The 17,500-nt window shown below is 42.0% G+C and overlaps 2 protein-coding genes and 3 long non-coding RNA genes across 7 annotated transcripts in view; 3 read left to right on the top strand and 2 right to left on the bottom strand.

Moving 5' to 3' along the window:
* Window positions 1-225: 225 nt before the first annotated feature.
* LOC135095682 (uncharacterized) lies at window positions 226-4,134 on the top strand. Its single transcript, XR_010264471.1, has 4 exons — window positions 226-300; window positions 2,867-2,923; window positions 3,022-3,172; window positions 3,435-4,134. It is a non-coding gene; the product is annotated as an uncharacterized LOC135095682 (long non-coding RNA).
* On the bottom strand, window positions 3,328-6,810 carry LOC135095683 (uncharacterized). Of its 2 annotated transcripts, none has more exons than XR_010264473.1 (4): window positions 6,165-6,810; window positions 4,777-4,894; window positions 4,223-4,335; window positions 3,328-3,674 (listed from the first exon to the last, which is right to left on the bottom strand). It is a non-coding gene; the product is annotated as an uncharacterized LOC135095683 (long non-coding RNA). The 2 variants fall into 2 exon arrangements; XR_010264472.1 differs by lacking the exon at window positions 3,328-3,674 and adding an exon at window positions 3,692-4,079.
* LOC135095684 (uncharacterized) lies at window positions 4,892-5,613 on the top strand. Its single transcript, XR_010264474.1, has 2 exons — window positions 4,892-5,242; window positions 5,324-5,613. It is a non-coding gene; the product is annotated as an uncharacterized LOC135095684 (long non-coding RNA).
* A 251-nt stretch (window positions 6,811-7,061) lies between the features above and the next one.
* Window positions 7,062-10,318, top strand: LOC135095681 (cytochrome c oxidase assembly protein COX11, mitochondrial-like). The gene is made up of 4 exons (XM_063996693.1): window positions 7,062-7,557; window positions 7,884-8,039; window positions 8,464-8,631; window positions 8,888-10,318. Exons 1-4 carry the CDS (start codon window positions 7,216-7,218, stop codon window positions 9,029-9,031), a joined length of 810 nt encoding a protein of 269 aa, XP_063852763.1. The 5' UTR covers window positions 7,062-7,215; the 3' UTR covers window positions 9,032-10,318.
* A 3,937-nt stretch (window positions 10,319-14,255) lies between these two features.
* LOC135095680 (delta-1-pyrroline-5-carboxylate dehydrogenase, mitochondrial-like) overlaps window positions 14,256-17,500 on the bottom strand; it is a 10,913-nt gene continuing 7,668 nt past the window's right edge. The window contains exons 10-12 of one of the 2 annotated variants that reach the window (XR_010264470.1): window positions 16,536-16,654; window positions 15,030-15,996; window positions 14,256-14,970 (exon numbers count right to left, since the gene is read on the bottom strand). Coding sequence is in view for 1 of the 2 variants with exons in the window: in XM_063996692.1 (XP_063852762.1) it covers window positions 15,884-15,996; window positions 16,536-16,654 (232 nt within the window). In the remaining variant the exon portion in view is untranslated. Of the gene's footprint in view, window positions 15,997-16,535; window positions 16,655-17,500 lie in introns of both variants that reach the window. The other variant, XM_063996692.1, reaches the window with a different exon arrangement.

The raw sequence follows: 17,500 nt of genomic DNA, 5'->3' as shown, positions 1-17,500 counted from the left end.
GGAGGAGGAGGAGGAGGAATAGAAATAGAGATAGTAGAAGGAGGAGGGAAGGAGGAGAAGGAAGAAGTAGTAGTAGTAGTAGTAGTTTGGTTATAAGAAAGAGGAAGAAGAAATAAGGAGGAGGAGGAGGAAGTACTAGTTCACTCATAACAAGAAGGGGAGGAAAGGATTGGTGATGGGTGGGTGTGGGGAGGCGGGGGGGTGATAGCGAGGTGAGGTGGGGACAGGTAAGGCAGCGGGCCACCTCATTCTCCCCTGGACGAGGCGCTGGGCTGGACGAAGAAGGGGCTTGCTGATACGGTATGGCTCGTGTGTGTCTGTTTGTCTGTCTGTCTCTGGTATCCGTTATAATCTTGTCTGTGTGTCTTTGTTTTGGTTATAGTCTTGTCTGTTTATGATCTTGTTTTAGTCCGTGTGTATCTTAATCCTTTCTAAATGTCTAGTTTACTGTTTATCTTGTTTCTTTGTCTGGCTGTTGTGTGTTCTTCCTGTCTGTATATTGTGGTGGTGGTGGTGGTTGTTGAAGTGGCTGTAGGGAGGGAGGCGTGCGTGGTGGTGGTGGTGGTGGTGGTCAGAAGCATCATAACTGGTGAGGTGTCTTGAGTTCATGTGGTTGATAACGTCAAGGCAATACACCAGTGACTTGTTGGGAGGGGAAGGAAAGTACAGGTGTTGTTCAAGTGTTCCTGGCCACAAGACTACTGGTCTAACAATTTGTAGAACTTATTGGTGTTTTTAAGGTAGTCTAACAAGCAATTCACGCCCTTAAGCTGCAGTGGCAGTTAGTGAAGTTCTAGAAATTGTTGTATTTAAGGTTTTCTTTAGTTTAACGAGCAATTCATACCTCAAACAAGCTGCAGTGGTCGTTACTGATGTCTTTAAGGGTTTTTAGGTAGTTTAACAAGCAATTCACGCCTCAAACAAGATGTAATGGTGATTATTGGAGGTTTTAGACATGCAGGGTAGTTTAACAAGCAATTCACGTCTCTTAACAAGCTGCATTGGTCGTTACTTGTGTTTAAAAGGGTTTCTAGGTAGTTTAGCAAACAATTCACGCCTTTAATAAGCTGTAATGGTAGTTATTGGAGTGTTAGATATCCAAGTTTAACAAGCAGTGGTTGTTAACGTTGCTAGGTAGATAACAAGCAGTTCACATCTAATTCGCGATTTTATTTATTTTTTTTTTTAATTTTACGAGTGGAAAAAAAACGTAAATTCAATAAACTCGCGAATTAGATTTTTTTTTTTTTTTTCCTCACAAACGGGTGCTAATTTGAATTGTTCGGATTTCCAGTGGCGTTTCGAGACTAGTAGTGGCTTAGATTTGAAGTTAAGTGGAAGTTTAAAAAGGCCATGAAGAAAGTTACTGGTTAATCAATGATGGTTTTGAGTAGTTTAAGCGATCTGTAACAATATTTATAACTGGTAATGTCTTCAGTTGAGTAATGGTAGCTTAGATTATACAGTTTGAAGTCTGCAAGTTTAAACAGGCCGTGAAGGAAGCTACTTGGGTAATCAGTGGTGGTTTTACGAGTAGTTTAAGCAATCTGTAACATAACTGGTGGTAATTAGTGCTTAAATTGAGTAATGATAGATTATACAAGTTAAATCTGCAAGCTTAGATTAATAGAAGTTAAATCTGCAAGTGTAAACAGGCCGTGAAGGAAGGTAGTGGGGCTATCAATGGTGGTTTTACGAATTTAAGCAATCTGTAAAGAACATATCTGGTAGGTCTTCAGTTGAGTGGTGGTAGCTTAGATTATACAAGTTTTAAGTAAGTGTAAACAGGCCGTGAAGGAAGGTACTGGGGTTCTTCATGGCGTTTTTCCGTGTATTTATAGTTTTAACAAGCATTATTTATATTGTAACACTGGTGGAAGTTACCGAGAGGGTTTTCAATGGTGCCTTCACGTGTAACCAGTTTTTTAGTAAGGTATATCTGCACTACCAGCACTGTACTCAAAGTTGGTGTTTCAAGAGTTCCCACGTGCAATCTCATTAATCTGTCCTTAGAAACCGTTAAAAAACTCCCATAAGCCCTCACGAGTTGTATCGCTTGTTAATGTACCTGTTAATTGTACATCACAGGAAAGAAACAGGAAAGAAACATAGACGACTTTTAAGGGCAGGTATTTTCTGGTAATGTACACCTGTTAATCCACATCACAAACAATATAGGCATTTAAGTTTTTTTTTTTTTTTTTTTTTTTGCGATATTAGTGACAGACTAGCAAGATTTCGACATATTTAACGGAAGAAGTGTTTTTAAGGGTGATTTTTTACTTGTCTAGTGAGATTAAACGAGAATTCTACATTAATAACAAACTCTCGAACTGTGGTAACCTGTGGCCTTGGGAAACAGTCGTGGTGGAAGCAGAGTGTCTCGGAACAGTGTAGTGACAGGCAAACCTTAATGGCAGGAGTCTTGGCACCATTAATTGTTGTTCTCTTGGCAGTGTAATTCCCGGAGACTGCTACAAAGCTGCCTAGTCATGCTCACTGTAGAAAACGGATGGTGATTTTCAAGGGGTGACTAAAGAAATTCTCTGCCACAAGACTGCCGAATCATGCTCTGCAGAAAACGGGAGGGTAGCTCAAGGGGTAACTAAAATAATTCTCTTATAGCAAGTTCAGTGTAGCGACCTGTAGCCATGTTATGAAACGCTACTGTGCCGCATCTCCACTACATTCAAAAGGCTATAGTCTATAGTTGAAGTGAAACTGGTTTTTAAGGGTTTTTTTACGGTTCTAGTGAAAACATCAAGATTTCTACATCAATAGGAGAGAGAGAAACCGTGTTGAGCTTGGTGACGCGGGGATTTTAAGGTGTTTTTACGGTAGATTAACAAGATTTCTATATCAACAGGAGAAACGAGTCTTGAATCAGGGTGAACAGCTGTCTCGGTGGCCTTGGAAACTTGTGGTGAGTGAACTTTTATTTTTTTATTTTTTTTCAATTTTTTTTTTTTCTTCCGTTCTTTCGTCTCGTTTTTCTTTTCTCAAACGAGTCCCTCTCTGCAGCGCACCACCACCACCACCACCACCACCAGTGTCGCGCCTTCACACCAACTAGTTTGTGGCACAGATTGGAAGCCTGAAGACCACCAAGCCCAGTGTGTTGCAGTGAGGTTGGGGAGTGAAGTGTATAGAAGTTCATTATGGTAAAAAAAAAGTAAGGTTGAAAGTTTGTTAGTTACTACTTCCTCTACTGCTCCCCCTCCTCCCCGCCTAACTTTTTTTTTTTTTATGGGGATGGACGAAGCAATAAGGAAAAAAAAAATTTCTTGCTGTTGAAAGCAATTGGTAAAGAGAAAAAGGTCTATAATATCAGTTAGCAGATATATTTTTCATTTAGACATTACATACGTGTGTGTTGTGTTGAGGCGTAACAGAGCTGCACCACACACACGCATCACTAATGCTGAGTGTTACAGTGCTGACGGCGACGTGCGGGCCTTTCCTGCACCACCACCACCACCAGGCCTGGCCATCACCGCGGCGTTGAGGACCTCGCAGTGCTGTTGCCTGGGCGAGGAAACACACCCTCCCTCTACTGCTGACATTGCCGGCCGTCTCGTGCCACTGCCGGTCGCGCATGATGGACAGAGTTGGCGGCGCTGCTGCTGCTGCTGCTGCTGACTACAGAGCCACGTGTTCAAGGAGTCCAGGAGATTCTCAGATTGTTGGGAAAAAAAAAAAAAAAAAAAATTAAAAGGTGTTTTTGCCTTCCGATTTGTGTGTTCCGCGTTTTTCCCCGAGGTCTCTGCGGCTTTCCTTTGGTCTCTTAGAGGTATCATTATTATTATTTGCGTCTTTCCTTTGGTCTCTTAGAGGTCCTCTATCATTATTTTTATTTGCATGTTTCTCCGGACACTCTCTGAGGTATCATTATTATTGCGTCTTTCTCCGGAGCCTCTTTGAGGTATCATTACGATTAGGATGCCCGCGCCTCCGGAGACAGGTATTATTATTATAATGTTGGAGACGTTAATGTAATTATTATTACAATTGAGGTCGGAGACTCGTTGAGGTATCATTAGGAGGATATCAGGGACGGGGGAAGTCCACGCTGGAAGAGGCTGTGCAAGGAAACTTATAAAATACAATTAAAAATACAATTCAAAATGCAAACAATATAGATTTCATGATTATATTCATCTCAAATATTAGTAGCACAGACGCACCGACTACTGCACCGAGGATGACGTAACACTTGATCTACCTTTAATTAGGAGGGCTTATCGCTTCTCCCAGGGGCTGCACCCGTGACTACTTCCTCTCCATGTCACAAACACCGCGTTGGCCAGCGTGACACCCTGGCAGTGCCCCTCTTACCTGTAAAAGGATAAATTACTTAAGTAGACGGGATGAATGGCTGTCCGCTTGCAAGAGGATTATGTAATGCAAGGCTGTGACTGACACAATGGCACGGAGGAGCTGGTCAAGGGCAACACAACACAAGGGGAGAAGGGAAAGGGGGTGCCAATTCCAAACGAAAGGTCAAGAAAGGTCAAAAGCATCATCCCCTCCTGAAAGAGTTCAAGTCACAGGAGGGAGGAAATACAGAAGCAGGCAGGGAGTTCACGAGTTTACCAGAGAAAGGGATGAAAGACTGAGAATACTGGTGAACTCTTGCATTAGAGAGGCGGCCAGAACAGGGGAGGAGGGAGAGAGAGAGCGCGCATTAGAGGGCTAGAATACGAGAGAGAGAGAGAGAGAGAGAGAGAGAGAGAGAGAGAGAGAGAGAGAGAGAGAGAGAGAGATTCCATTACTAACCGATCCTGGTGGCGTTACTCCCCCAGTTCCTCACTAGGCTGGAGATTCTGCCAAGCTCCCCCCACTGCGCCCCCGTCAGGAGTGCGAGTGTTGTCCTCAGCTGGCGGGCAGATGGCGCCTGTAACAACAATACTACGCTACAGACACCCTCACTATTGACTAATCAGAAGGAAGTGTTTGTGGATGGTAATGGTGTGTGTTGATAGTAGTAGTAGAAGTAGTAGTAGTAGCACGGATAATGAAAAGACTACCCAGTTCATCTGCTTGGTGGTTCAAAACTGTGTTGCTTGTATCTCAACGCGTGGCTCAGATTTGAATGCGTAACGGAAGCAGTGAAGCAGGAACGAATAAATTTATCAATATTCCATGCCAGCTACAACTATATACCATTTATACAAGAAATACAACACACATCCACACTACAGGCAACACGCGGTCCCCAACACACACACTCAGAAAAGAAAAGGTGGCGGTTCTGTAAAATACAACACACATCCACACTACAGGCAACACGCGGTCCCCAACACACACACTCAGAAAAGAAAAGGTGGCGGTTCTGTAAATCTTTGAACCATCTTTCACATCCCACTCCGCCGCCGCCTCCTCCCTCCCCACGCCACACTGCCGTCACCCTGCCAACCTACGCCATCATCATCATCGTCTTGATAAATTTTGGCCCTCAATCTCTCCGCTCCGTGCTCAGAAATGCTCTACTCTGAACACGACTACTTCCCAAGGCCACAGGGATGTTTAGCCACGTTCACAAGTGTTTTTTACTGTTAATAATGAAGAAATCTTGTTAATCTGCCACTAGAACCGTAAAAAAAAAACTTTAAAACCCGTATTTTTTAGTTTTTCCTATTAATAATGTGAAATTTCATTAATCTGCCACTAGAACAATAAAAACACCCTTAAAAACCCTTGTCACTTATTGTTTCTCCTGTTAATAATGTGGAAATCTCGTTCCATCTGTCACTAGAACCGTAAAAACTCTTAAAAGACTCGTGTCACTTCACCACGCTTATTTTCCAAGGCCACAGATAATTATCCGGCCTCTCTACGGTTTCTTCTGTTAATAATGTAGAAATCTTGTTAACCTGTCACTAGAACCGTAAAAACACTCTTGAAAACCCGTGTCACTTCATCTAGAGCCTTTTGAAAGTAGAGATGCTGACAGGAGTCCTTCAGAATACTAGTCTTGTACTCTATATCCTGCACCTTCATTTTCCACCAAACATGCGTCTTGTCTCCCATTACCTAGCCTTTAATTACTTCCCAGGCGGCAATATTTACTATCTCCAGCTAAACTGACACCGGTATCTGCTATCTCGCGGCCGCAGTAGAGCAGGGAGAGGCTGAACAGATGATAAAACAGCCAAGACACTTACATGATGTGTGGTGGGCAAGGCGAGGCGGCGGGGTGAGTCAAGCGGAGTGTTTCTACCTGTTGCTTTTGAATCGCTCCCTCCCGCCTCTCCTCTTTTCGTCTGGGTCTTGTTTCCTTCCTTTTCTCTTCTCTTATTAACCAAAACGTACGCGCTGTCCTCTCGTTCCCTTCAAATATCCTTTCTTCAGGCAGGTACGGCGTGGCTACTCCAAGTAAGGCTGAGAGGGAGGGAGTTTCTATAAGATTCATGAATGCTGGTGCGGCGTGAAGCAAGGGAAATTAACGGTATTCTAAGCCACTTCCGCGCTGTACCTCTACTACTTTCAAGGGCTCTAGTCGAAGTTACAAGAGTTTTTAAGGGCGTTTCTATGGTTCTAATGACAGATTGATAAGTTTTCTACATTGATAGCTGGAGAAATGATCTTGATAACCCGGTTAATCATCTCTGTGGGCTTTGAAAATAGTCGTGGTGAGAGCGAAGCGTTTCAGTAAAACAAATGACAAGAGGATCAGACGCTGCTGGAACACGTGGCAAAGGTGTCCAGACGCAGTTAGATAAGACTAAATTAAATGAGAATATAATAATAACGAAACAGAAATAATAAAAATTTTAAATAAATAAATAAATAATCAGATAAACATCTAGAAGGGGTGTCCACTGGTGTGTGTGTGTGTGTGTGTGTGTGTGTGCTGCCCTGTCTTTCATTGGCTAGGCCTTCAGGTTGTGATTAGTTATAGCTACATGTATGTTATCTATTTATTTACTTTTATTTTTTTTCATAGCTTTTAAAAGTTTTATATGTAAATATTTTCCTTTATCTTCCGTCTAGAGAGATGCTGGCAGGTTTCATCCCCTCCCCTCCTCCTTTGTTGTACTTTCCTTACATACAACAATGAACTTATGTATCTATTTCCATAATACCCTAAAATCACACAGTGCCGATTGGAAGACAAAACAACGCCGCCTCAAGATCAGGATCAAGATGTAAACAAAGTGACGTAAGGTTCAGGCGGCGGCGGTAGCCTGCAGTAAGCTTTCATAACCCAACAAGATGTACCTTTTAACCAGAACTACCTCGATTTTCTGCCACACCACGAAAGGGAGACCACTGTGGCGACTCCTGCACCACCACAACACCACAAACACCCACCACACAAGGCGAGAGCACTGCAATATACTGACCAAGCGAAGTGGACTCAGTGAATTAAGATATGGGTTGTTGTGGCGGCGTAACTTGACCTGTGGCGTTGTGGTGTTGGGGCAGGCGCGGGGTGGGGCGGGGCAGGGGTCAGGTCAGGGCACGAGGTCAACATTGTACTACATAGCGGCCCTGGGTGTGCTGACCCTAGGGTTGAGCTACGCTGCCGTGCCGCTGTACAGGATATTCTGCCAGGTAAGGTTTGGTTTTGTGTGTTGTTTGTGTTTTTGTGTGTTCATTGTTTCGTTCGTTATTTTGTTTATTTGTTTACTTATTTGTTTATTTATTTTATCATCTTTCTCCCTCTCTGCCTCACTCCTCTCCCTGTCTGTCTTTCTCGCTTTTCTCTCTCTCACTTCTCTTCCTCATTCCTCTTTCCCACTTTCTCCCTCCTCATCTTTCCCTCCCTATTCTCCCCTCCCCTCTTCATTCCTCTTTCCTACTCTCCCTCTTCTTACTCTCCCCTCCCGTCTCTTTCCCTCACTCCTCCCTGCCATTCTCACGTAATCCAACACACACAGGCATACAGCTATGGGGGCACCACTCAGCAGGGCCACGACGCGGAGAAGGTGGGCAGCATGGAGACAGTGAAGGACAGGATGCTGAAGATTAGGTTCAATGCTGACACTGCTGCCTCTATGACTTGGAACTTCAGGCCACAGCAGAGGGAGGTGCAGGTGAGTGGTTGGCTTAGTTGAATAGGTGGTTCGGTTAGGTTAGGTTAGGTTAGAAGGCTGGTAGATGGGATTAGTAGTTGAATTGATAGTTAAATATTGGTTGATGAATAGATAATTTGAAGTTTTGGTTAAGTTTGGAGGAGGAAGAGGAGGAGGAGGTGGTTAGGTTTGTTTAGTTTAGTTTTGGTTAAGTTAAGGTTCTCTCTCTCTCTCTCTCTCTCTCTCTCTCTCTCTCTCTCTCTCTCTCTCTCTCTCTCTCTCTCTCTCTCTCTCACACAAGACATATCAATCCATCACCTCATCTCTTTTATCTCACCAGCATCTCAACATGACTCCTACAACCAGTGTTCCCCCTTCCAGCAAAACTCAAGTCTCTCTACCTTACAAATAAAACTAACCCAATCTCACCTTTCCCACGACTCAGGTTTACCCAGGAGAGACAGCCCTTGCCTTCTATACCGCCCGCAACCCCACAGATCGGCCAGTCATCGGGGTTTCAACTTATAATGTAATACCTTTCGATGCTGGCCAGTATTTCAATAAGATTCAGTGCTTCTGCTTTGAGGAACAGCAGCTCAACCCACATGAAGAGGTAGGAGGGAGGGATGTGGGGATTAAGGGGCTGGGAGGGGTTGGGAGGGGCTGAGGGGGTGTGTTTGTGAGTGTGTGTGTGTGTGTGTGTGTTTGTTTGGGGTTGTGTCAGTGGTAGTGGTGGTTTGTTTGTATGTGTGTATAATTATATAAAATTGTTCTTATAAGGTCTAACAGTCTCTCTCTCTCTCTCTCTCTCTCTCTCTCTCTCTCTCTCTCTCTCTCTCTCTCTCTCTCTCTCTCTCTCTCTCCACCAGGTTCACATGCCAGTGTTCTTCTACATTGACCCAGAGTTTGCCGATGATCCCAAGATGGAGAATATTGACATCATAACTCTCTCCTACACCTTCTTTGAGGCACGGGAGGGATTGCAGCTCCCCGTACCCCAGTTTGCAAGATAGAGCTGGAGAGAGAGAGAGAGAGAGAGAGAGAGAGAGAGAGAGAGAGAGAGAGAGAGAGAGAGAGAGAGAGAGAGAGAGAGAGAGAGAGAGAGAGAGAGAGAGAGAGAGAGAGAGAGAGAGAGAGAGAGAGAGAGAGAGAGAGAGAGAGAGAGAGTTTAGTGAGGGAGAGTGTGAGTTTAGTGAAGTGAAAGAAGGAATAAAAGGAGAGAGAGAGAGAGAGAGAGAGAGAGAAAATGTAACTTATTGTTTCTCCTGTTAATAATGTAGAAATCTTGTTAATCTGCCACTAGAACCATAAAAACACCCTTAAAAACCCACATCACTTACTGTTTCTCCATCTAATAATGTAGAAATCTTATTAACCTGCCACTAGAACCATAAAAACACCCTTGAAAACCTGCACACCTTCGTCTAGAGCCTTTTTGAAGTGGAGTCGTGCAAAGAAGTGTGTCAATGCGGTGCCGAGTGACAGGAACAATGAACCAGATACTCAGATACAAGACAAATTCACAGCCTCACAGCACACACAGGCTGCACAAAGGACTGTTCCCCTGTACATACGTGTCACTTGTGTTATATAATGTTAGAGATGAAAGAAATGATTTTATTAGTTGTTTTTGTTGATTCCTCTCTCTATTCCTGGAAACAAATGAAAAATGGTAGTTTTGTTATCATTTTTTTTATGAGTCTTTTTGTTAATTGCCAGTCAAGTGTATAGATAAATAGACTATTACTACTACTACTACTACTACTACTGCTACTACTATCCCTTTCCACCAAGAACTAACAGGGCCATGAGTGTGAATGATTGTGTGTGTGTGTGTGTGTGTGTGTGTGTGTGGTGCCTTGTCTGGGCCGCTCCACATGGGATTGGCAGCCTGGTACATATATAGATACACTTGAGTCTATTGCAAACATAGATTTATAAGTGAACTCTGTAAATCGTGTAAATAACTTGTAAAATTAAAGCTACGAGGAGATGCGACTGACGGCTGTGTGTGTCTTGTGCCCTGGTTAGGTTAGGAAAAAGTGCAAAGTAGGTGTTCCAATCATTTACTTCCCATTGCACACTGCTAGGCTGGGTGGCTGTGTCCTGCTGCTGCACACACACACACACACACACACACACACACACACACACACACAGACTTACGGTAATGCTCTCACACACACACATACAGTAACACTCATACATACACACAGACTGAAGGTAATGCTCTCTCACACACACACACACACACACACACACACACACACACACACACACACACACACACACACACAGACTTAAGGTAATGCACACACACACACACACAGACACACAGTAATACACATATACACACAACAACACACACATATACAGACCCACAGTTAAACGCACAGTAACACACACACACACTCACACACACACACTAACACAACACCAATACATACTACCATTATCATCCTAAACATACACAAAATATACATCCTATGGTAATTATGGTGTATGTAGCTCTATATATGTGTGTATATATATATATGTACTATACGTATTTTGTATTCCTTATGTATATATAGAGAGAGAGGCTAGTGGAGGCTAACAGTGCTTAGATTATAGGTTAAGTTGCTATAGTCAATCTTTCTCTAAGGCTTGTTTCTGACAATTTCTGTAGTCTCATGAAATTTCTGTAGTCTTCCCTGAAATTCCTCTAGTCCAGACAAGAATTTCTGGAGTTGGGCTTGAAATTTCTGTAATGTGGCCTGAAATTTCTGTAGTCCAGCCAAGAATTTCTGGAGTTGAGCCTGAAATTTCTGTAATGTGACCTGAAATTTCTGTAGTCTGGCCTAAACTTTCTGTAGTCTGGCCATGAATTTCTGTAGTCTGGCCTGTAATTTCTGTAGTCTGCTCTGAATTTCTGTAGTCTGGACTGAAATTTCTGTAGAGAGGCCTTGAGAGTGATAGGCTTGGCTTGGAAATAAGTTATGACATTTAGTTACAGCACTGATTAAAAATACATTACTATTACTAATATTTTTTTTATTATTTCTTCTTTAGCTATCTATATTCTTTCTTTACTTCCTGATATTACTATTACATATTATTTCAGTTCCTTTAACTAATTCTTCTTCGTATTATCAAATTTCTTTACCTTACTTCTACTTATTATTAAACTATCCTCTCTCCTCCTCTTCCTCCTCCTACTATAATCATCTATATTTCTTCTCTTCCTGACATGAAAGAAGTCACATTGGAGAAAGACTGACTATTACTACTATCACCGCTACTACTACTACTGTTTATTTGTGTATCAGTTAGTAATGGAAGACCGGCAGGACCATTATTCATTCAAGGTCTTGTTTCCCTTCGTCTGAGGTCACCCATTGCATTCCAGGTCAACTCAGGTCTGATTGTTCTTTGGTGAATGCTTTGGTTAGGTTAGGTTAAGAGGAGGAGGAGGAGGAGAAGGAGGAGAAAGAGATGGAGGAGGAGGAGGAGGAGGAGAAGGTAAGGCTAGTAATGCTGTGAAAATGTAATGAGAGTGAAGCCAGAATCTCTCTCTCTTTCTCTCACAACAACCTCCTCTTCCCTTCATTTTTTTTCAAGCCACAAGATAATTTTCCCCCTGACAAGCAAATTATATCAGCCCCTTTCTATTTTGTTCGCTTCTAAGCTACATCAACATCACTCACTAAATCTTTACTTGCCTAGACAAATGATGGTTTGATGTGGGTTCTTGAATGTCAAAGTTTCTCATTTTCTTCCATTTCTAATATTATTCTCTCTCTGAAAAGCCACTTGCATTCTTTATTGGTCAAGAGAAAAGATGGTTTGATTTGGGTCCAGGTTTAAAATGACTCTTCTCTTCTTGAATGCCAAACTAACACAGTTCTTTATCTTTCCAACAATATATTCTCTCTCTGAAAAACCATTTGCATTTAACTTTATTGGTCTAGAGAAGAGATGGTTTGGTTTGAGTCCAGGTTTAAAATGAACCTTCTCTTCTTGAATGCCAAACTAACACAGTCCTTTATCTTTCCAACATTATTACTCTCTGAAAAAACACTTGCATTTAACTTTACAAGACAAGAGATAGTTTGATTTGGTTGAGATTCACATTCTGAAACACTTCTGCACCACACCTCCATTATTTTCAAAAGGCTCTAGTTGAAGTTGCACAGTTTTCAAGGGCGTTTCTATGGTTCTAGTGACAAATTAACCAGATTTCTGCAATTTGAATGGTAGAAACAGTCTTGAGAACCTGGCTAATTGTCTCTGTGGCCCTGGAAACTAGTCGTGGTGAGAGAGCAAAGTGTTTCAGAACGTGGACCAAAATCTCTTGCTACTTCCCTTGCAGTCTTCGCTCCTGTCGTTCACATTACATTCTGTGCATCACCAGTGCAAAAACTAAATAAGCTACATCTGTCTATCCTATCTACATACCAGGCCGGCAATCCCACACAGGGCAGCCTAGAAAACACTGCACCCACATACACTTCATTCACACTCCTTGTAATATAATGCTCCACTCCTTCCACTGGGGCATGATGGGGGTGAGTGTGAATGCTGTGTCAATGTGTGGTACCTTGTCTGAGCTGCCCCATGTGGGATTGCCAGCCTGGTGTGGAGGTAGAATAAACATTTTTCTAAGCTTTCAAAAGTTATTCTGAGTGTTTTGAAGGAATTATTCAAGACTGGGAAGTGTATCTATTGTTTTTTGTTTTTTTTCGTCATTTTTCTAAGCTTCCAAAATTAATTACGTATTCTGTTAGTGTAGGAAACTGTTCACTCCTCACACCTCTCAAAAATTATTCTATTAGTCTTTCTTTTCGGAGGTTAAGTTACGCATGTCCGGAAAATTACGCAAACTTCCAAACAGTTACGAGCAAAGGCAGCAAACATACGCCGTGCTAGAGCAGTGACAGCAGAACCTACTACGAGTATTATGCTGATCATTACGTATTTCAAACTGGCGGGAAACGACGTGAGAACCACAACTAGGACGAACGACGCATAAATGACCCAACACACCATGATAGTTTTTCGAGTGATTATCTACCTCAAACACTCAACACTAAACACTGCACTCAACACTGACACACAGCACCTCTCAACACCAGCCTATCACAGAACCTGCCACAACAAGGAATGGGTATTTTAACACTGCAACACTAACAAAAATGACTCGGTAAACTCAGTAAATCCAATAAGACAATAAATCAATGCTATTTTCTTCGCCACACAATAAAAATTAACGTGATTTTCTCTGCCAAATCTAGCAAAACAATCTGGATATTTCAACACCATCACTAAAATAAAGACAAACCCAGCAAACTCAATCAATAAATTAAATAAAACAATAAAAATCAATGCTATTTTCTCTGCCACACAATAAGAATTAATGCTATTTTCTCTGTTGCACTTCACAGGAACCTAGCAAAACAAAGCCAGGATATTTCAACACCATCTTTAAAATAGACGAACCCAGCAAACTCAATCAATAAATTAAATAGAACAATAAAAAACAATGCTATTTTCTCTGCCACACAATAAGAATTAATGCTACTTTCTCTGCCACACTTCACAGGAACCTAGCAAAACAAAGCCTGGATATTTCAACACCATTACTAAAACAAAGAGAAACCCAGCAAATTCAGTCAATAAATTAAATAAAACAGTAAGAATCAATGCCATTTTCTCTGCCAAAACAATAAAAACCAATGCTATTTTCTCTGCCACACTTCACTGGAATCTAGCAAAACAAAATCTGGATATTTGAACACACCATCACTAAAACAATGACAAACCCAGCGAATTTAATCAATAAATTAAGTAAAATAATAAAAATCACTATGCATTGTTCTCAAACGTGTGGAAATAATGAAACAAACACACTTGGAAAACACAGACGTTCACTGGAAACAAATAAAGATAAAAAAAGAAAACATCTGGTAAATTTTGTGGCATCAGAAACACACACATTAGGTAAAATGATGATAGAAAATAAACAGTAATGCGTAATATTCTGAAAAAAAAAGAAAAGCAATGAGACAAAACATTAAAAAAACACCAAATGAGGAAAAAAAAGGAATATTTTCTTGAAACACCAATTAAAACACACCTTGTAAGAAAAATATAAAAAAATAAATCAGTAAAAAAATGCGTAATGATTAAAAAAGACATTTCCCAAAGCGCATAAAAAAAAACCACGAAAAAAACATAAGGAATGAAAAAAAAAACAAATAAAATAGTCCTCGATTCATTCATTTATACATTTTGATTCGTTATATTGCAACCTTGACCGTAAAATTACCTTAAAAAAAACCAAGCAGTGTTTTCTGAGCTCTGCTGTGGTGATAGGGCCTTTGCTGTGGCCTCCTGGTCTAAATAGAATGCTGTGGTGTATATTGGGTGTGCAGTCTGACCTGTGTGGCTCCTCCTGTGTCAGTGAAATGCTGTGTTGGAGGTTAAGGGTGTAAAGTGACTTGTGTTTTCTGTTTAAGTGTTGCAGTGTGAGTTTACAGTGTTATTTGACTTGTGGGATCTTAGTCTTAATGAAAAGTTGTGTTGTAAGGTTGTAATGTAGTGAGGGTTGTGTATTTAAGTGTTGCAGTGTGGGTTTACAGTGTTATCTGACTTGTGGTTCCTTCTTAGTCTCAATATAATGCTGTGTTGGATGCCTTTAACATAATTTAAGCTGTGGTACCTTGTCTTATTAAAACTCTGCACTAGAAGCTTTGTAACATAATATGACTTGTGTATCTTCTGCCTTAAGTGTTGCAGTGTGAGTTTGCATCATCATCTGACTTGCGGAATCATGAGTCATTATAAAATGCTGACTTGTCTTCTGCTTTAAGTATTGCAGTGTAAGTTTACATCATCACCTGACGTGTGAGATTATCTGAGTCTTTATACAATGGTGCGTGGGAAGCCTGCAACATAATTCAAGCTGCTTCACCTTCTAGTCTTTATAAAATGGTGTATGGGAAGCCTGCAACATAATTCAAGCTGCTGCACCTTCTATACCCTTAATAAATGCTGTGCTGCAAACGTTCAGAACCATACTACAGCTTCTATAACTGCTGTCTCGTAAATGCTGCCGTGTGAGTTTATATAACCTCACTTCTGGCATCAATTCTTGTGCTGGTACACTTCCAAGCTCCACCAATGATAGGCACTCACAGCCACCACCCCACGGCCATGTACTGTCAAGCCGCCCACTGTCTGTCATGCAAGGGGGTGTCATATGCAAGGCGGTGGCTGGCGGTGAGTGTTACGCTAATCCAGGAATGTGTAGTGTCTCCGGAAAGTGTCTTGTGTCAGAGTTTACGCCTCGAATTTTACGCGAGTTTGCGCTTCTAAGTTTGTCTTGGAGTTTATCGTTCAGAGTTTATCGTTCGGAGTTTATCGCTCAAAGTTTATCCCTCAAAGTTTACGTTTACAGTTTCTGCGTCGCATGACAGATATCGTCAAGCTGTGGCGTGGCTGTGATGCGCGTCGTGTGATATTACAAGTAACTGTGCCTCGACTGCGTAACTGATTGGCTGTGTGTTGCAATATTTACGTACTGTAGTGGTGAGGGCAGTCACTGTAGTGGTGTAGGTAGTCATTGAAGTGGTGTAGGTAGTCAAACAGTGTCTTGTATGGGGTGTACGACTAAACATAAAAAAAAAAGATTAAAAAATATGAAAAAAGTGATAACCTTAAAACCCATTACGTTCAAACACACACACACACACACACACACACACACACACACACACACACACACCACCACCAAGAAACAACACATACATCATCACCACCACCACCACCACCATCACCCCCAAAGTCACCAATCACCTCCACCACCAGTCACTCCCAGGGGCGGCTTAACCCATGTAGGGGTATTTGACATCCTTCAGGGGCACCATTGTCTCCTTCACAGCCTGGGGTGAGGTCCACTTCAGGGCGTAGTGGACTCCTCCTGCCTTGTCATTGGTTCCTGTAGGAGTGATGCAGAAGGAAAGATGTTAAGGGGGTTTTTAGGTGTCCTGGGGTGTTTAAAGGGTGTCTGGGAGGTTTAAGGGCTGTTTGGAGTGTTTAAGGGGTGTTTTTTGGGTGCTTAAGGGCTGTTTGGGCTATTCTAAGGGGTATTTGGGCTGTTTTAAGAATTGTTTTAGGGTGTTTGGGCTGTTTTGGGGATGTTTGGGCTGTTTTAAGAATTGTTTTAGGGTGTTTGGGCTGTTTTGGGGATGTTTGGGCTGTTTCAGAGGTGTTTGGGCTGTTTTAGAGATGTTTGGGCTGTTTAAAGGGTGTGCTTGGAAGTGTTTTGGGGTATGTGTTATGGGTACCTGGGGTGTTTTTTCAGTGTTTTATGGATTTTTGGAGTGTTTTCCTAGTGTTTTTTTTTTTTAAATCCACTGACCGGCCAAGTTATGTGTGCAAAGGAACATTCACAGCTTGAAAAATAAATGTGATGAACTCAAAAAGACAGGACATTACAAGCTGGACACACACACACACACACACACACATACTAACCCGACATCCTGGCTCCACCGAAGGGCTGCTGGGCCACCACCGAACCAGTCGACTTGTCATTGATGTAGAAGTTACCAGCAGAATCCTTGAGCGCGTCGGCAGCCTTGGCCAGCCACGCTCTGACGGGAGAGAGAGAAAGAAAAAGATGAGAGAGTTTAGTTGAGAGAGAGAGAGAGAGAAGGGCATAACAACAGAAGAGGTCATGTTATGTGAGGTTAAACTGGGGATATATTAATTTAGGTAGGACTGAGAGTATTTGAAAAGGAGAGGAGGAAGAGAAGAGGTTTAAGGAGTGTGGTAGAGCAGTGACAGGGTGGTAGAGGCCCTGTATCTGTTATAAAGGGAAGGAAAAGGAGTTAAGAAATGATGCAACAGTAACGGGGAGGTACCAGTGATAGTGTTTGGAAGGGAGAGGAGAGATATGTGTGACGGAGGAGTGATAGAGTGATAGAAGGACTGTATCTGCTTGGAGGAGAGAGAAAGAAGAGTGTGCTGGAGTGACAGGGTGAAAGAAGGACTGTATCTGCTTGGAAGGGAGAGAAAGAAGAGTGTGTTGGAGTGACAGGGTGATAGAAGGACTGTATCTGCTTGGAAGGGAGAGAAAGAAGAGTGTGGAGTGATAGGGTGATAGAAGAACTGTATCTGCTTGGAAGGGAGAAAGAAGAGTGTGCTGGAGTGACAGGGTGATAGAAGGACTGTATCTGCTTGGAAGGGAAGGAAAAAGGTGTTTGGGGTGTCATGGACCAGTGGACCAAGCTGTGTGTGCAAGGAACATTCACAGATTCAAAGATACATGTGACAGATTAACTTTCAGAGACAGGACATTGCCATCTTGACTAAGTCCTGGGAAAATGTAGTGAGGTACACACAAACACACACACAAACACAAATAAAACACATCACAAGAAAGGAAAACATAAATAAACCAAATAAAAATAACAAACACACACACACACACACACACA

The sequence above is a fragment of the Scylla paramamosain genome, unplaced genomic scaffold (assembly GCF_035594125.1).
Source record: "Scylla paramamosain isolate STU-SP2022 unplaced genomic scaffold, ASM3559412v1 Contig1, whole genome shotgun sequence".
NCBI lineage: Eukaryota > Metazoa > Arthropoda > Malacostraca > Decapoda > Portunidae > Scylla > Scylla paramamosain.
The sequence above is the reverse complement of the archived record's forward strand: the minus strand, read 5'-3'. Positions and strand labels throughout refer to the sequence as shown.

Coding starts and splice junctions, on each gene's coding strand:
- LOC135095681 (XM_063996693.1), top strand. CDS start 7,216: ATGTACCTTTTAACCAGAACTACCTCGATTTTCTGCCACACCACGAAA. Junction 7,558..7,883: donor TGTACAGGATATTCTGCCAG/GTAAGGTTTGGT, acceptor CAACACACACAG/GCATACAGCTATGGGGGCAC. Junction 8,632..8,887: donor AGCTCAACCCACATGAAGAG/GTAGGAGGGAGG, acceptor TCTCTCCACCAG/GTTCACATGCCAGTGTTCTT.